This window comes from Manacus candei, unplaced genomic scaffold (genome assembly GCF_025592945.1).
Source record: "Manacus candei isolate 608988 ecotype Guabito, Panama unplaced genomic scaffold, ASM2559294v1 h1tg000024l, whole genome shotgun sequence".
Lineage (NCBI taxonomy): Eukaryota > Metazoa > Chordata > Aves > Passeriformes > Pipridae > Manacus > Manacus candei.
Window position 1 is genome coordinate 5,718,912 of NW_026138072.1, and position 14,109 is coordinate 5,733,020.

The 14,109-nt window shown below is 36.4% G+C and overlaps 1 protein-coding gene across 2 annotated transcripts in view; it reads left to right on the forward strand.

Annotated features, from left to right (window-relative positions):
* Positions 1-14,109, forward strand: part of JMY (junction mediating and regulatory protein, p53 cofactor) — a 131,347-nt gene that overhangs the window by 17,727 nt on the left and 99,511 nt on the right. For both annotated transcript variants that reach the window (XR_007904626.1, XM_051788097.1), the window contains exon 2: positions 2,265-2,438. Coding sequence is in view for 1 of the 2 variants with exons in the window: in XM_051788097.1 (XP_051644057.1) it covers positions 2,265-2,438 (174 nt within the window). In the remaining variant the exon portion in view is untranslated. The remainder of the gene's footprint in view (positions 1-2,264; positions 2,439-14,109) is intronic.

Below are 14,109 nucleotides of genomic sequence, written 5' to 3' on the forward strand. Positions count from 1 at the left end.
ACAATGAAACAAAGCTATAAATTTATTTAATAGTAAGATACTAATAGCATAAGCAACTGAAAGGAAATTAATATGATAGTGTGCTGGTTGAGTTGCTGCTAATAATAGAGACCCTTCTTGCAATGAATGGCTTGAGAAGAAAGATTTAGTTTTTCAGTAGCTTGGCAGAGGGATAACTTCAGCTTTGGGACTCCAGGAGGTTTTTCTGATAGTGCTGGGGGAAAACAGGAGAAAGCTGGAGTATGACAGCTCTGGGTTTAGGGACTAGCCACAAGAAAGAGGAGCTGAGGTAGATGGTGACTTCTTAGACTAGATGGTTAAAACAACTAGTGGGCTTGAATAATGTATGAAATCCATAGGGACTTAGTCCTTGAATCCAAAAGCATGTTGGATGACTTCTGTTCCTGAAGTTTCAGGTTATGTTATGTGTGTCTAATCCTGAAAGTTCATAAAATGTCAGTTTTATGCAAGCCACAAACCACTACCCAATGGTAGTGTTCTCATGAGAAGTCAAATGCTACAAAATTCTACATGCTACTGGGAAAGTAGGAGGGCGTAACAAATGACTTGCAATAGCAACAGTTCTCTATGTGAAATTGTTTAGGAAACAACTGTTTGTCTCCTGCTTATGAGGAATTTCACATCTGTTCTACACCATCTCTCCCAGACCTTGCTTCTCCGTTAAGCCTTAATGAGGGAAAACTCTGCCTGTCTTGTCATGTGACCATTATTTTAATGCTGAACATATAAATAAAGCTACTACGAGCATCTCTGCATCCTCTCTCTAATCTTGACTGATCTTTAGTGCTTCAAAGGAAGGCCAGGTGGAGTTAGAGATTTTCTGAAACAAACTTTGCATTATGAAGAAAGAAATTTTTCTTGCCCAATCTAGTAACTGAAACACAGTGTAGTAATATAAAAGTAATGGAGCAAACTGAATAGACAGTATGGTAATTAAGACTTTTCTTCACTGTCCTAGGATATAAATGAACCAGATACCAGATGCCTGTTGACCAGAGCTTCCATTTCTAATCTTCAGTTCTGTCTCTCTGATGTTTCAGTTATAAAAGTTGATGCAGTTCACTATGCAGAGAGTATTTCACATAGGCTTGGCATTCAACTTGAATGAATAGATAGAAGATAGGATGTGCTTATTCTGTAGTGTTCCTAATCTATGTTAAGTTTAAATAAACTTGGACTATGAATGTATGCTTTTGAGATGATAATATAAAGGACAAGCGACTTTGACTTGGAAAATTATGTAAGAGGGGAATTAATTGCAGATAATCTTGTCTTTGTAAATACGTCAAGTACTCCACATGTCTGTATGAGATTAGTTTTTATTAAACAGCCTGAATATTTTTTTTTGTAGAAATGGTGAAAGATTTCCAGCAACATGTGAGGTCTGCCCAGGCAAATGCTCAAAATAGATGCAAAGCAAGCGTATAAAATAAAAAACATACATTGTAGTGAATTTGTAAAAACAGATGAATTTTATCCTTCATAAGAACTAAAGAAAGGAATAGACTTCAATGTTATGGGGTTTTTATATGAATTAAAGCATTTTTATACTAACATCTAAGTATTTTTTAAAGATTATAAGGCTTAGATAATTTCCTTTGTAAAAAAAAATAAATCTAATTAAATCCTCGTGCTGTCTAGGAAGTCAAAACTGGAATCATAAGCTGGAAGACAAAATTAGCCAAAATGCAGATCAGTGTTCTGTTTCATATAGATTCCTCTCTGTGGCTGAGGCCACACTGATGTAATGGGGCTGTGTGAGTCCAAAGAGCAGACTGGGAAAAAAACCCCCAAAACCTAAACACCAAAAAACCCCAAAACTGTTAAAAGTTCAAAATGCAACTTTTTTTTGTCTCCTTTCCTATCACTCCTTTTCCCCCAACTCTGATACCCAGTAGTGGGAAATATGTGAAGTGGCATACCTGATTACTGCATTATAGATTTCTTTACTGAGTTGCTTTTTGTGCTCATATTCATTACCTTCCAGAAATTTTTGGAAACAAAACAGTCAGTAGGAGTGCTGCACATTCTCAGTTAAGGTTATCAGAGACATGCTCATACTTGACTGTCTAAACTGAAGATGTGCACTGGGGACTAAGACTTTTTTCTGTTTGCTTGTCTGATGATTTTGTGGGAATGGGAAGATGATACAAGACCATAGACTAAAAAATGTTTTTTAAATTATTGTCACTTTTATCAGGAATGCTTGAATATTTTCACTAAAACTGGTACTTTTTCTGCAGCTCCTCGAAAAACATAAGAATACAGAAAGTATGGTAGAGCTGCTTGAACTGTACCAAATGGAAGATGAAGCCTACAGTAGTCTTGCAGAAGCTACCACAGAGCTCTACCAGTACTTGCTACAACCATTCCGTGATATGAGGGAACTTGCGATGCTTAGAAGACAACAAATAAAGGTATGGTAAAGGTAACTGAGCTTCCTATTAGTTGGGAAATCCTACTTTTTAGTTGCTATTTACTGGTTTTATTATGCAGTATATGAAGGTGTGTTTTTTCCACTTGGTGTTGACCCTCTGTTTCTGGGTTCTCCACTCAGATGAGTGCTTTTGAAGAGTGAGAACATCTGACATATGTAGCTACCCACCACCTGTTTATCTTACTGTCTTCTACTGTTCAAATGTGTGGCTGAACTAAATAGGTCAAACTTAAACTTTTGTGGTTATTGGGAATATTGACTAATACATCAAGTAGAAAGAGACGTGCAGTATATATACTATTGTTAATTCTTCTAAAAGATTGCATAGGAAGTTACTTTTCATTTTAGTTTTCTAAAATAATCTGATAAACTGCGGGAAGTCAATAGCTTTTTATCTGATATTATGAAACACTGAAACATGGAACCATTTTCCCAGTGTATAATTCATTGTAACACTTGAACAGTATATTTTCCTAAGAGCTAAAAAAGCGTAGCCACCTGAAGAATACTGCATTTTGGTAAAACTGTTTAAGAATGGGTATGCTCATTTTGTTTAAAAGTAATTCTAATCTTGAATACTTAACCAAAATTAACAAATTTATCTTTATTGCATCTTGGAAGTACTTTTGATAAAATTATTAATTCCTATGCAGATTGTTAAGACTGCAGCCTTCTGATTCTAAGCTAAAATGGTTTGTTTCATTTAATCTGTGTTGCAAATGACATTTATTAATCTGTGTTGCAAATGACAAAGCTTGACGCCTTGTTCAGTTAGCTACTGGTTTAAACTTAAAAATAGTGTTTCTCTGGTTTTGAGTATAGAATGAGGGAGGGAGGCAAAAAGATTTATGATTCCCAAACTAGTTTTATTTTGACATATTGCTATGTGCCTAAAGTAACTTTTCAGAAAGCTCAGCAATATGAAACAAACTCGGTGTTATAATGAGATAATATTTGAACAAAGAGTGCTTTTTTTTGTCCCAAAAGTTAAGTATTGCTGCACAGAGAATTGGCATGAATATTTTTTCAGATGTATTACACAGTTGAAGATTATGAATACTTCACTTATTAAAAAGCTTTCTTCAGAGCACAGTGAAATAATTCCCATTTTATTTGAATTTGTAGCAGAGGTGTCATGGGTTAAGATTGGCCCCCCCTCCCCCTGGGAGTCAGGGGCTCAGAGGTGATTGGGTGCCAGGGCAGTGTTCCCTGGAGGGCCAGTCACCACTCATCTTGTTCACTTCTGCTAAATATCATATATACACAGCACTGGAAGCTGTGGGCAGTTTCTGTTGGTGTCTGCTGCGTGTAGGTGTAGAAGGCCAGGGCGTGGCTGGGCTCCTTCTTCCCGCCTCCCAGGGGGAGAGGGGAGCACTGCCTCTCCCCAACTCTACCTAGGCCAGCGTTAGAGACAGCACTGGAGTGAGTGTATGTTTGTGAGGTACGTGACTCACAAACAACTGGTAAGTGGGAGAGAGAGAGAGGCAGGCCTTGCGGCCAGGCCCTCCTCTTCCTACCCCCCCCTCCTTTGCAGCCAGGCTGCAGAAAGGGGCTGTTTTTCCCTCTCACTGTTTAGTGGGAGTGGTGCAAGGCTCAGCATTGGAGCAGAGCCAAGTGGACGGGCTGATAACGAAGCAGCTCAGGCTAGGGAAAAGATCCCCAGGCGAAATTGGAGACGGGCCAGTGAGAGAGAGGCTTGGGAGTTGCTCTGCCGAAGTTTGACCTGGGCAGCTGAAAACTGACTTGGAGGATGCGTACAGTGATAAGGTACACTACAGCAGCCTAGAGAACCGAGGTATAAGACCGAGAGGGAGCGATCACACAGCAGAAATGACACAGGACCAAGGAGAAAGGACTCAGAGCTACCTTCTTGGACTTTGTGAGTAAGGAAGGACTTCCACAAACAGCTGGAGCTTGGTGAGGGGGAGCGTTCGGGGCCCCGAACACTCCCACGAGGGAGAGACTGGTTACTTATGAGCCCGAAAAGGCTTTTCCTGGACTAAAGTTAAAAGGAGAAGCTTCGAAGGGACTGATAGAAGAGTAATTATATATATATATATATATATATATATAGTTGCTTTTAGTTTGTATAGTATTTATTTTGTGTAAATAAAATGTAAATACTTACCCTTTCCCCTATAGAAACCTCTGACCTGAAAGTTTTCTCTTTGGTGTTGAGATAAATTGCTGGAAGGGGTGGGGAAGCCTGGAAATTGGATTTTAGATTTCTAATGTGGCTCAAACTGCCACAAGAGGAAAAGATGATTTTTTTGTTCTTTTGTCAAATAAGAAAACGTAAATATTACAGTGAGCAGGAAATATGGATTGAGTTGTTTTGTTTTGTGTTTTAAACCTCAGTGATCTCTTTAACTGCAGTTTTAAATACCTAATTTCATATTTTTCCTGAAAGAGTAAGAGCTTTGTTCTGTGGTTGATTATTTTAGTTGTACATAGTCATATCTAATGTAATTTATGTTCTCTTCTTAACTTGGGAATTTTTGAGTTAAAAAACTTGGTCATTTTCATTCATCTATATTATGTGGTAGAGAAAGATGCTGTCTCTTGTTTTTCGTTTCATTGTTTGAGAGAAAGCAGTACTTGTATCTATGATGACAAAATATATGTTACCCTGTATACCTAGGGTTGAAGAATTGCTTTATGAATAGAACTTGTGCATGAAATGGTTTATATTAATTTTCTGCATATGTTTTCTGGCAAGCTTTAACATTTTAAGATGTTTTCTGTATTAGGTATCTGGTTTTGATTTGTGGGGAAGTTGTTTTAGTTTGGTTTGGCTTTTGGGGTTTTTTATGAATTTGGGAAGTTTTAACTTTTAATCAGTTTCATTTTGTCAGTTTTCACAGTGAGTTTAGAAAGAAGTTATTTGCGTTGTCTGTAATCTTTGAGAAGAGTGTTTTGTGTTTTCTCCTTTTGGAGCAAGATATAAAAATTAAAATATGTATCATCTGAGTGTTACATTTCTGCTGTTGCTGTGAAATTTAAGCAAGAGACAAACCTACAGGAGACAAGGGAGAAACAAGCACTAAGTTCTGTCTGATCAGTGGAGGCTTATTAGAGTAGGACAGTTGTATTGTATGCAGATTCCTTCTTTGGACAAAACCCCCACCAAACAACAAACCACAAACAAAACAACCCAGAATGGAAGATCATAACAAAGTTAAAACATGTAGAAGCTTGGAAATGTAGACTGGTTTTGTCCATTATAGACAAGATAGAATCTTCTTCTGGTTTTATATTTTAACTTGGTCATATGTTTCAGGGTGTATTTTGTATCATTCAGCGTAAAGGATAGAACATTTAGTGTATGTGAGGAGTCAAAAGGTCTATTGTCAAGTACTTAAATATTTCTGGATTTGGAAAACATAATTTAAAAGGTGCAAGATCATAGAAGGAGAAAAGGATGGTTTATTATGAAATGAAATGTCACTCTGGAAAACTGACTTCTGCTGCAGTTTCTACTGAATTATGGACTAGTCATCTGACCCTAGAACAGTGTGTTCAGTAATGATATGCTTCTTTTTGTTTGGGCTTCCAGCATCAGAAACGTAGTTTTGTTTGTGTGAATGCTTAATACTTGTAAGTGCTGCTTAGAAGGGGACTTCCCTCTATGATAAGCATATCAGAATGCTTACCAGATACCATACATTCTTGAAAGAGATGAACACTGCAAGCACAGCTGTATTTTGGACTTACATTTTTATCAGGATCATATGGAAACAATCCTACTCACCCCAAGACCTTTATGGGGGGACACACAAATAAAAGCCAAATTGTGATGAATGGTATTATCAAATTGAGAAATGCTTATCAAAGAAGCAACACTGTGCTTGTTTAAAGATTAAAATTGTATTTAGTATGACGATATTTTGTAAGGTAAGTTTGAAAAGTTGTATTGATAAACCAGCCAAACAGTCAGAACTATGATTATGTTCTGAATGCCTGAGGAGGTATGATAAAGGAATTGAAGACAGTATTATAATTTATATATACATAAAAACTGTGTTGAATGTGTGTAGGCATTTCTAAATTTAGTTATGGACTGTTGCTGGTTTAGACGTAATAATAAGTGCAGATATTCAGCTAGTGGGTTTTAGCATGCTTATTTTCCTTTATGGATTACTGGATCATTTCTTCTGATTTCAGACTGTTGAATGCAACACAGACATCAGGCAAGTGAAACTTGATGTTTAAGTGCTGTGTTCTATGTTATGGGCTATCTGTATGTTCTTCCAAGAACTGAGAAGGCCACTATGAACTTAAAACCACAGGACATGCTCTTTTGCTAAGAATCAGACTCCTTAAGAACTAAAAAAAAAACTGTAGTGTTTTTGATTCTAAAAATGTTTCACAAGTATACCCACAAATTTTTCATTATCAGAATAGATCATTCCCATGTAAAATTTTATGAATTTTTTGCACGTGAAGAACACACATTGCCATCCATAGCAGAAAAGTGAGAGGTAATGGATATCAGTAGCTGGAAACATAAAGGTGAAATACTTCTGACATTTGGAAGAAGCAGAGTAGGTACCTGTGTTCTGGTGCCTTTGATTTCAGAAAGTTTAATCTAAATTTTATTAGATCCTCCATATATAGTGCAGTGTTCTTCCGAAAGTTTGGAGGGGAGGCACCAGTTAGTGGTTGATATTTGGCTATAGTACTTACTGACAGGTTAATATGATCAAGCTTTAAGTCCTTTAAGATATGAAGTGTTCTTTGATGAAGGATACCAAATCTGGTTATTTAGAAAAGAAAAAAAAATATTTCAGAGGAATAGCTTCATGGGCAAAACCCCAAAGCCTTTTATGTCTGTGCAGTTGTGTTTACCAGTCTTCATACAGAGAAAGAAACTACCTTGCTACTTGTGGTCTTGTAACTGTGGACAGTACTCCATAGTCATGATGAATAGGCAGTGAGTTGGATCAAACTCAAGGTGAAATCAGTGGGAGACTTTCTTTTTTCATATTTTTTTTTAATGTCCTTGGTATTAGACTAAAGATAAATGTAGCAAACTGTTTCACAATCTACTTGTAGATGCCAGCAACACTTGGAAGCATGCACTGAGTTGCTTAACTGAGAACTGATAATACATTGTTACAGGTAGAAGACTCCAGCCACCATTACCTCTCAGTTCATCTCCAGGAAATGAGAGTATTAAAATGTTATCATATGTTAAATATATTAAACATACTCTTAGCTTTATTGCATACCTAATAATTATTTTTACTGACGTATTAATTCACTTGAATGTGGGGATGTTTTAAGAAATTTGAATACTTTAATGTTGAGGTATAGCACTGGAAATTAGAGACTAGAGCAGGATATACATTGAGAATTCATCACATCCTGTTTTTAAAAGTTTTAGAATGCTTCATTAGTTTGTTGTGCTTCCCTTTCAAGTTCCTTTACATATATTCTGGTATAGTTGAAAATACAACTCTGGCTAACTGTATGTGAATTTTTTGTTTGTTTAATACATGATGGTAAATTGAAGTAGTGAACTTTATAATTAATTTAACTTTGATTTGTGCAAAATTAAATACTTAGAAATAACTTATGTTGTATTGAACATGTAAAATTTTGGTTAAAAAATACTTTCACAGTGTGAAACAAATTCAAGGGAGAAGAAATTGAGTGATGAGAATAACTAGCAAAACAGTGAGAATTACTTAAAAAAATAGATAGAGAATACTTTTAAAAAGTCTCACAATCAGCTAAAGATGTTTGGGGAAGGAAGTGGATATCAGTGCTTCAATTTGGAGTATTGCTCCCATACATCCAACAGATCAATTCTGTATTACTAAATCTGCATTTTTATCATTGGCTGTTGAATAACTGATATCTTAGTGAGCTGGTTTGTGAACTGTGCATTTTTTTAAGCCTATTATAGTATTTTATAGTGCATCATGGTCTTGAAGTGAAGAACATGAAAACAGAGTTACAGAAGACATATTGGAAGACAATAAAGCAGCACTGATTAAAATACATAGATTATTTGCATGGCATTCAGCTCAATTTCATTCCCTTTCTTTTGTGAACCACACCTTCCAGTAGTCAAATTAGTGACTTGCTGACAAACAGTTGGTGAAAAACGTCTGGTAAAAAAACCCTCAAGGTAGTACTTGGTGGAGAAACTGTAAGACTTCAAAGAATTTTTAGCTTTCTTTTTGTCTGTTTGTTGTTCAAGATGTGTCCTCACATCATTAGGAATAATAGTTAACTAAACTTGGCTTTTGAAAAACATGTAGAGTTTGAAAGAAATCTGATTTTATGCAAAATGGCTGGATTTGCAAATTAAGGTAATAGTATTTGTTGAAAATATTGCTTTCTTGTTTGAGAAACTTATGTAACATGCTAAATTGTGCTGTGATCATCTTTATAGTCTCAAAGATTGTTTCAGAAGGGTTGTGTGGCAGTCTCTGTTTACAATCTGAACTATAAATCTTTGTCCTAGTTAGAACAGCTGGGACCAGTTCATTATTATGGGTGTAACCCAGAACTGTGTATTCTATAGCCTTCCATGCCATTTCCCAGAAACTTTTATCACTGAACCATTTACACCATCTGCCCGTAGAGCCTGACTCCTCAGGCTACAAACTGGGTGTTAAGAGGCCTGTGAGATAGGAGGGTGCTCTTGTCCTCACACCCATTGTGGAACTCCCTGCCCTGAGAGAGGTACTGGGCATTCCTGCCTGAACTGGAGTCTTGGGACCTTTTTAACCACTTGTGGGATCCAGAGGAAGACTGCAGATCACCGCTCTCAACCACACTGCAGACCGGCACTCTCGACTGGACTGCAATCACCACTCTTGACCAGACTGCAACAGCACTCTCACCAACTGGTTTTTCCCCTCTCCCTTTACTTTGGACTCAGGGGGCCCAAAGAACACCACTCTGTTCATGCCCCAGCGTGCTGGGTTATACATTTGGGTTTTGTGGGTTAAAACCAGTTGTTTGTCTGTATAATCGTACTTATTGTATTATTTTATTAAATTGTTATTCTGATTTATAATCTCTCTTTTGGGTTGAGTTCATTTTCCCCTGCTGGTTTACCTTTAAACCAGCACAATCTTCTAGACTATTGTATGAACTCAGAGCAGAACATTTTGCTGACTTAAAAAAGCCAAGGGTTTTTGGACTTTCTCAAATACATAATGCTTCAAACAGGTGATCTGATAGAAAGCAGACTGGTAGTCTGAATCATTGAGGAAATTTTGTTCTTGCTAAGAGGTTGCAGACTACACTGTGGTGTGTATTGGATAGCTTAAATCTGCCTGTCTGCAAAGGTGAGTAGAGTACAAAACTGCTCTGGGTGTTCAACTGTAAAACTGATTAATAAGACTTGTAGAAAAATCTGATTATGTTTGAATGCGGAAAGGTTTGTGGTTTTGGTTTTTAAAAAGTTGCCTTACTAAAAGCTGGGCTGAACAATAAAAATGGTAGGTTAAATTTCAGTAAATAAAAAATAATGCATGTGCAGAAGGTTGATGACAACCTTCAAAAGTGTATATGCACATTCATATGCACTGTTACTCCTGAGGAAAAATATAGGAAAGTTATCTTGAGGAGTTTGCTGAAAACAGCTTGCCATTCAGCATTTTGAAAGAAGAAAGAAATGTTTTGAATTATTAGGCAGATAAAAAAAACCCACCAACACGAAATAGAAAACATCCCACTTTGTTATATATCCATGGTATACTTGCTTCTTGAATGTTGCAGTTTTAGTTTCTCCCTCTCAAAACTGTATTGTAGTATCAGAATAGTTACAGTATTGACAGTTAGCATATTTTCTTGTGAACATCCTCAGTGGAAGACCAGAACAAATGAATCAGATTGCCTTAGTTTAGAAAGCATGTGATTCATCTAAGATAAGAAAGAGATCTATAAATCCTAAGGGGCAGGAAATATTGGATGTTTTCTTCAATCTTTCTTGTACTAAAAAAACAATAGAGGTCCCTCAACCAACTTGTTTGGCTTTAAAACAGCATGAAAATAATGGAAAAACAAACTCTTAGTACAACTTACATGCTCTGTGGCAATAATTTGCACAGTTTAGCTGTGGACTCCAGGTACAGATGTGTTCCAGAAAGAGACAGAACCATCAGCGGCTAATCATGATTCAGATTACCCGTCAGCTCAGGAACCCTCTAAGCTGTTCAGTAACAGAAGTTGAGTTATCAATGTATCCATACCTTGTGTCTTAATTTTTTTTCCCCTCAAGTGCTAGTAAAGGAGGAAAGAGTGCAGAAAGATGCAGAATCAGTGTGTCCATTCAAAAAGGCATCTTGATGAAACTTTGAAAGGCTGTTTAACATGCAGAAAATACTAAATTGCGTGTCCCTGAAGATTAAAGGAGGGTTAAAATTAGAGACGTATGATTTTTTCTTTTGCAGTGTTGGAGATAGGAAAACAGAAAAAGAAGAGTAGACTTTGATGCAATGTTATTCAGGCTAGAGAGGTCAAGGAAAGGGACTAAAGGCCTTCAGAGATTGAAAAACTTGATAAAAGTCTGAGTTTCAAAAGTCCATGCAAACTGAGTCTGTAAATAGTTTGAAATCTAGTACTTTTTTTTCTGGTAGTGCTCTAAAAAAACTAATAATTTCTGCAAGCTTTTATCATATTTGCTGAGTTTATACTGAAACTTGTAGGGCTTTATTTGCAGTTGTTACAGTTATTTTCAGTATTCATGTTTATAGCTATTTATATGTGTTTAATCTGATTTCTTCTTGCATAATACTCATACCATTATTTTTCTTTTTTCAGTATATCTGTATATAAAATTGTCCTACATAGTTTGATGAGCACTTGATAGATGTGCTTAACATTTTATCTATTGTATATATTGAGGTTTCTTTAACTGACAATTTAAAAACCCATCATTTTCATTTACAAACAGAATATAGGATGTCTGGAAACACTAAAGCCCACTTGTTTTAGCATTCAAGTTAAGTCGGGTTAAACAACATTTTCAAATAACTGGTAGAATATGTCATCTTAAAAATATATTTTTTTAAAATTAAACTTTCTTTTAGAAGGTGAACTCTTTTTAGTCTGGGGCTCAGTCAGTGAAGCTGAAATGTAAATAAAGGGTTTGTGATATATAGATGGATAAATAAAGAAAGCATAATGCGGAGTGCACAGTTCAACCTTAATTCTGTCAACTGCCAATATAAAATACTGTAACTTAGTGTTTTTAGTACTCCTTTATATACACAGTTACGTGTCTGGGGGAAGAAAAAACAGTTGAATAAACCCAGTCATTCTGCTTACTCTTGCCATAACATAAATCTTCTATGATTTTTCACTTCTGACTACTTCTTTACTTTTTAATTTTTCAGCATTCTCCGTAGTTGTGGAAGAAACATTCACCACTGCACTTTGCAGTACAATGATATTATTGTTTCAGTCTTCTTTCTGTATGTCCTAACATCTTGGTTGCTTTTTAATTTGTTACTTTCTTTACAGTCTTTGTATATGTTGTTCTCCTATGTAATGAGAAAATCAAAACCCCTGTAGTTTGTATTGTTAATCCCAGTGTCACATTTTTTAAGGAACCTAGACCATCTAATCTAAGTTGCTTTGTAGGTATTAATGTTCAAGTCCGTATCAGTATTTCTTTGGATAAAACCAGTAAAACTGTAAAGCCCTTTTTACATCTCAGTGGTTTCACTTACTATATTTGGGGGTGTATATATATGGAGTTATATTTTGGAAAATACTGCTGGGTTTGTGTTATTAACTGGGAGCATAGTTAAATTAAAAACCTAAAAAACTAACTCTGAAAAGTCCCTGACTGGATGATGAAGCTGAAATGTATGCTTACTGGTTCCTATGTCTAGCAGGCTGTGGTTGGAATTGGTTATTTGACCTCCTGGAATGCGTGGAAGGAAGGTAGCTGAGCCTTTCAGCTGAAACACTCATTTATGTATGAAGCCATTTCTTTTTTGTGTATTACCTCTGTTGTGTGCAGTGCTCCCTCAACCTATTTTTTTTGTTCTTATAATTACCTGTCCTGCTGTTGCATATTTCTCCTTTTCTGCCTGTTACAAGTCTGTCTAGGAGAAGGATTAGATAGGGGCTGGAGAGATGTGACATATCCCTGCCTAAGGTATTATGTGGCCTGGCCTAAGTCTATTTCTGTCAGTCTTGTCCATTCTTGAGAGAGAACCTGGGAAGTATTAAAGACCATCATTTAGTAACTGTGTACTACATGTGTGTCTTGTGATTGCAGGCCTTTTTCTCATATTTTCTTGCAATTAGCTTACTTTACTCTCTTCAAAACTCAACATGACAACAGTTTGCAAGCTGTTCCAAAGGAGAATCTTTCCAGTAGAAGGGTCTTGCCTCTGTTGATTCACCCTCATTTGCTCATGGACTAATTTAGGAACTTCCTTTCAGTTTGTTTTCTCTGAAGAATTAATTTGTTTTCCTTCAAAAACACACCAGAACACTGTAGAAATGTGTTCTTTTATCTTCCATTACTCTGAAGCAATAGCTGATGAAAGTCGCTGTTTGTATGGTGTGTTGAAGTTAATGGCTTCTGCTGTTTTGTATCTCTTCTTGTGTGCTTTCTGACAACCACTTTTGTGAAAGCTGTCATAATTTTCTTTGTTTCAAAGCAACATCTGAAGCAAAGCTTGCAAAACATGAAAGTATTCAAAAGCCTCCATCGGGGCAGGGGGGAGGAAATCATAGCCAATTTTACCCAGAAGCTTGGATTCCTCTCAAGGATTTTTTAAGGGAGAATAGCTGGAGTGGTTTTTTGAGAAAGTGATTACTAGAAGAGAAACTGTAGATTTGTCTATGTGATCTGGTTGTGAGATGAAAGGTTTTTCTGTTAGACCATGCTTTCTCCAGAACTTTGAGTCCAAGTGAGAAATTCCAGGCCAAAAGCTCAGTTTGAGAAAATGTTAGGTAACTGAAAAGCCTTTTAGATTAGGAAGAAACTTCAACTGTATTGGAGCTTCTTAATTTTTAACTGGAATTTTTACTGAATCAAAAGTAGATACAGAAGTTTACAAGAAGTGTCAATTAGGTGACAGCACACTTAGTTATTCTTTCCTCACTCTCTCCATTTCAATTCTTTGTTACCTTCTCTTAGTCATATCTAGCATGGACAATAGTAATTTAAACTGGTAGTTTTTCTCTTGAGTGACTGGTGATTGTCAGTATTTGCACTGACAAGATAACCATCTTTTTTTCAAGTTTCCCGGAGTGTGCCAGGTACAAGGCTGAAAGTGGTTATTTGCATGCCCTTTATCTTTTTGATTGTCACAGTTAATTTGATTTTGATTATGAAGAAGGACAGTAATTTTCTTTGGAAAGGTTGCTATCAGTATTTTCCTTTACACTGTGTTGTTTTTTTTCTTTTTTCAATAACTAGTTTTCTTTTTTACTTTCTTGATGGAGAAATTGAATCAGGTGGAACAGACTGACTGGCTGGGAAGAGATTGCTTTTCCCACAGGGAACATTGGAGCACATTCAGGTCAATGGAGATGCTCTCAGAGGCTGCAGGGTGTGTAAGTCAGGCAAACCCAGAAAAGCAAGCTTGGGCAGGAACACAAGCCTACTATGAGAAGCAGGGAGTAGCAGACAGCTAGACTCGAGAGATTGCAACTTTCAAGGAACC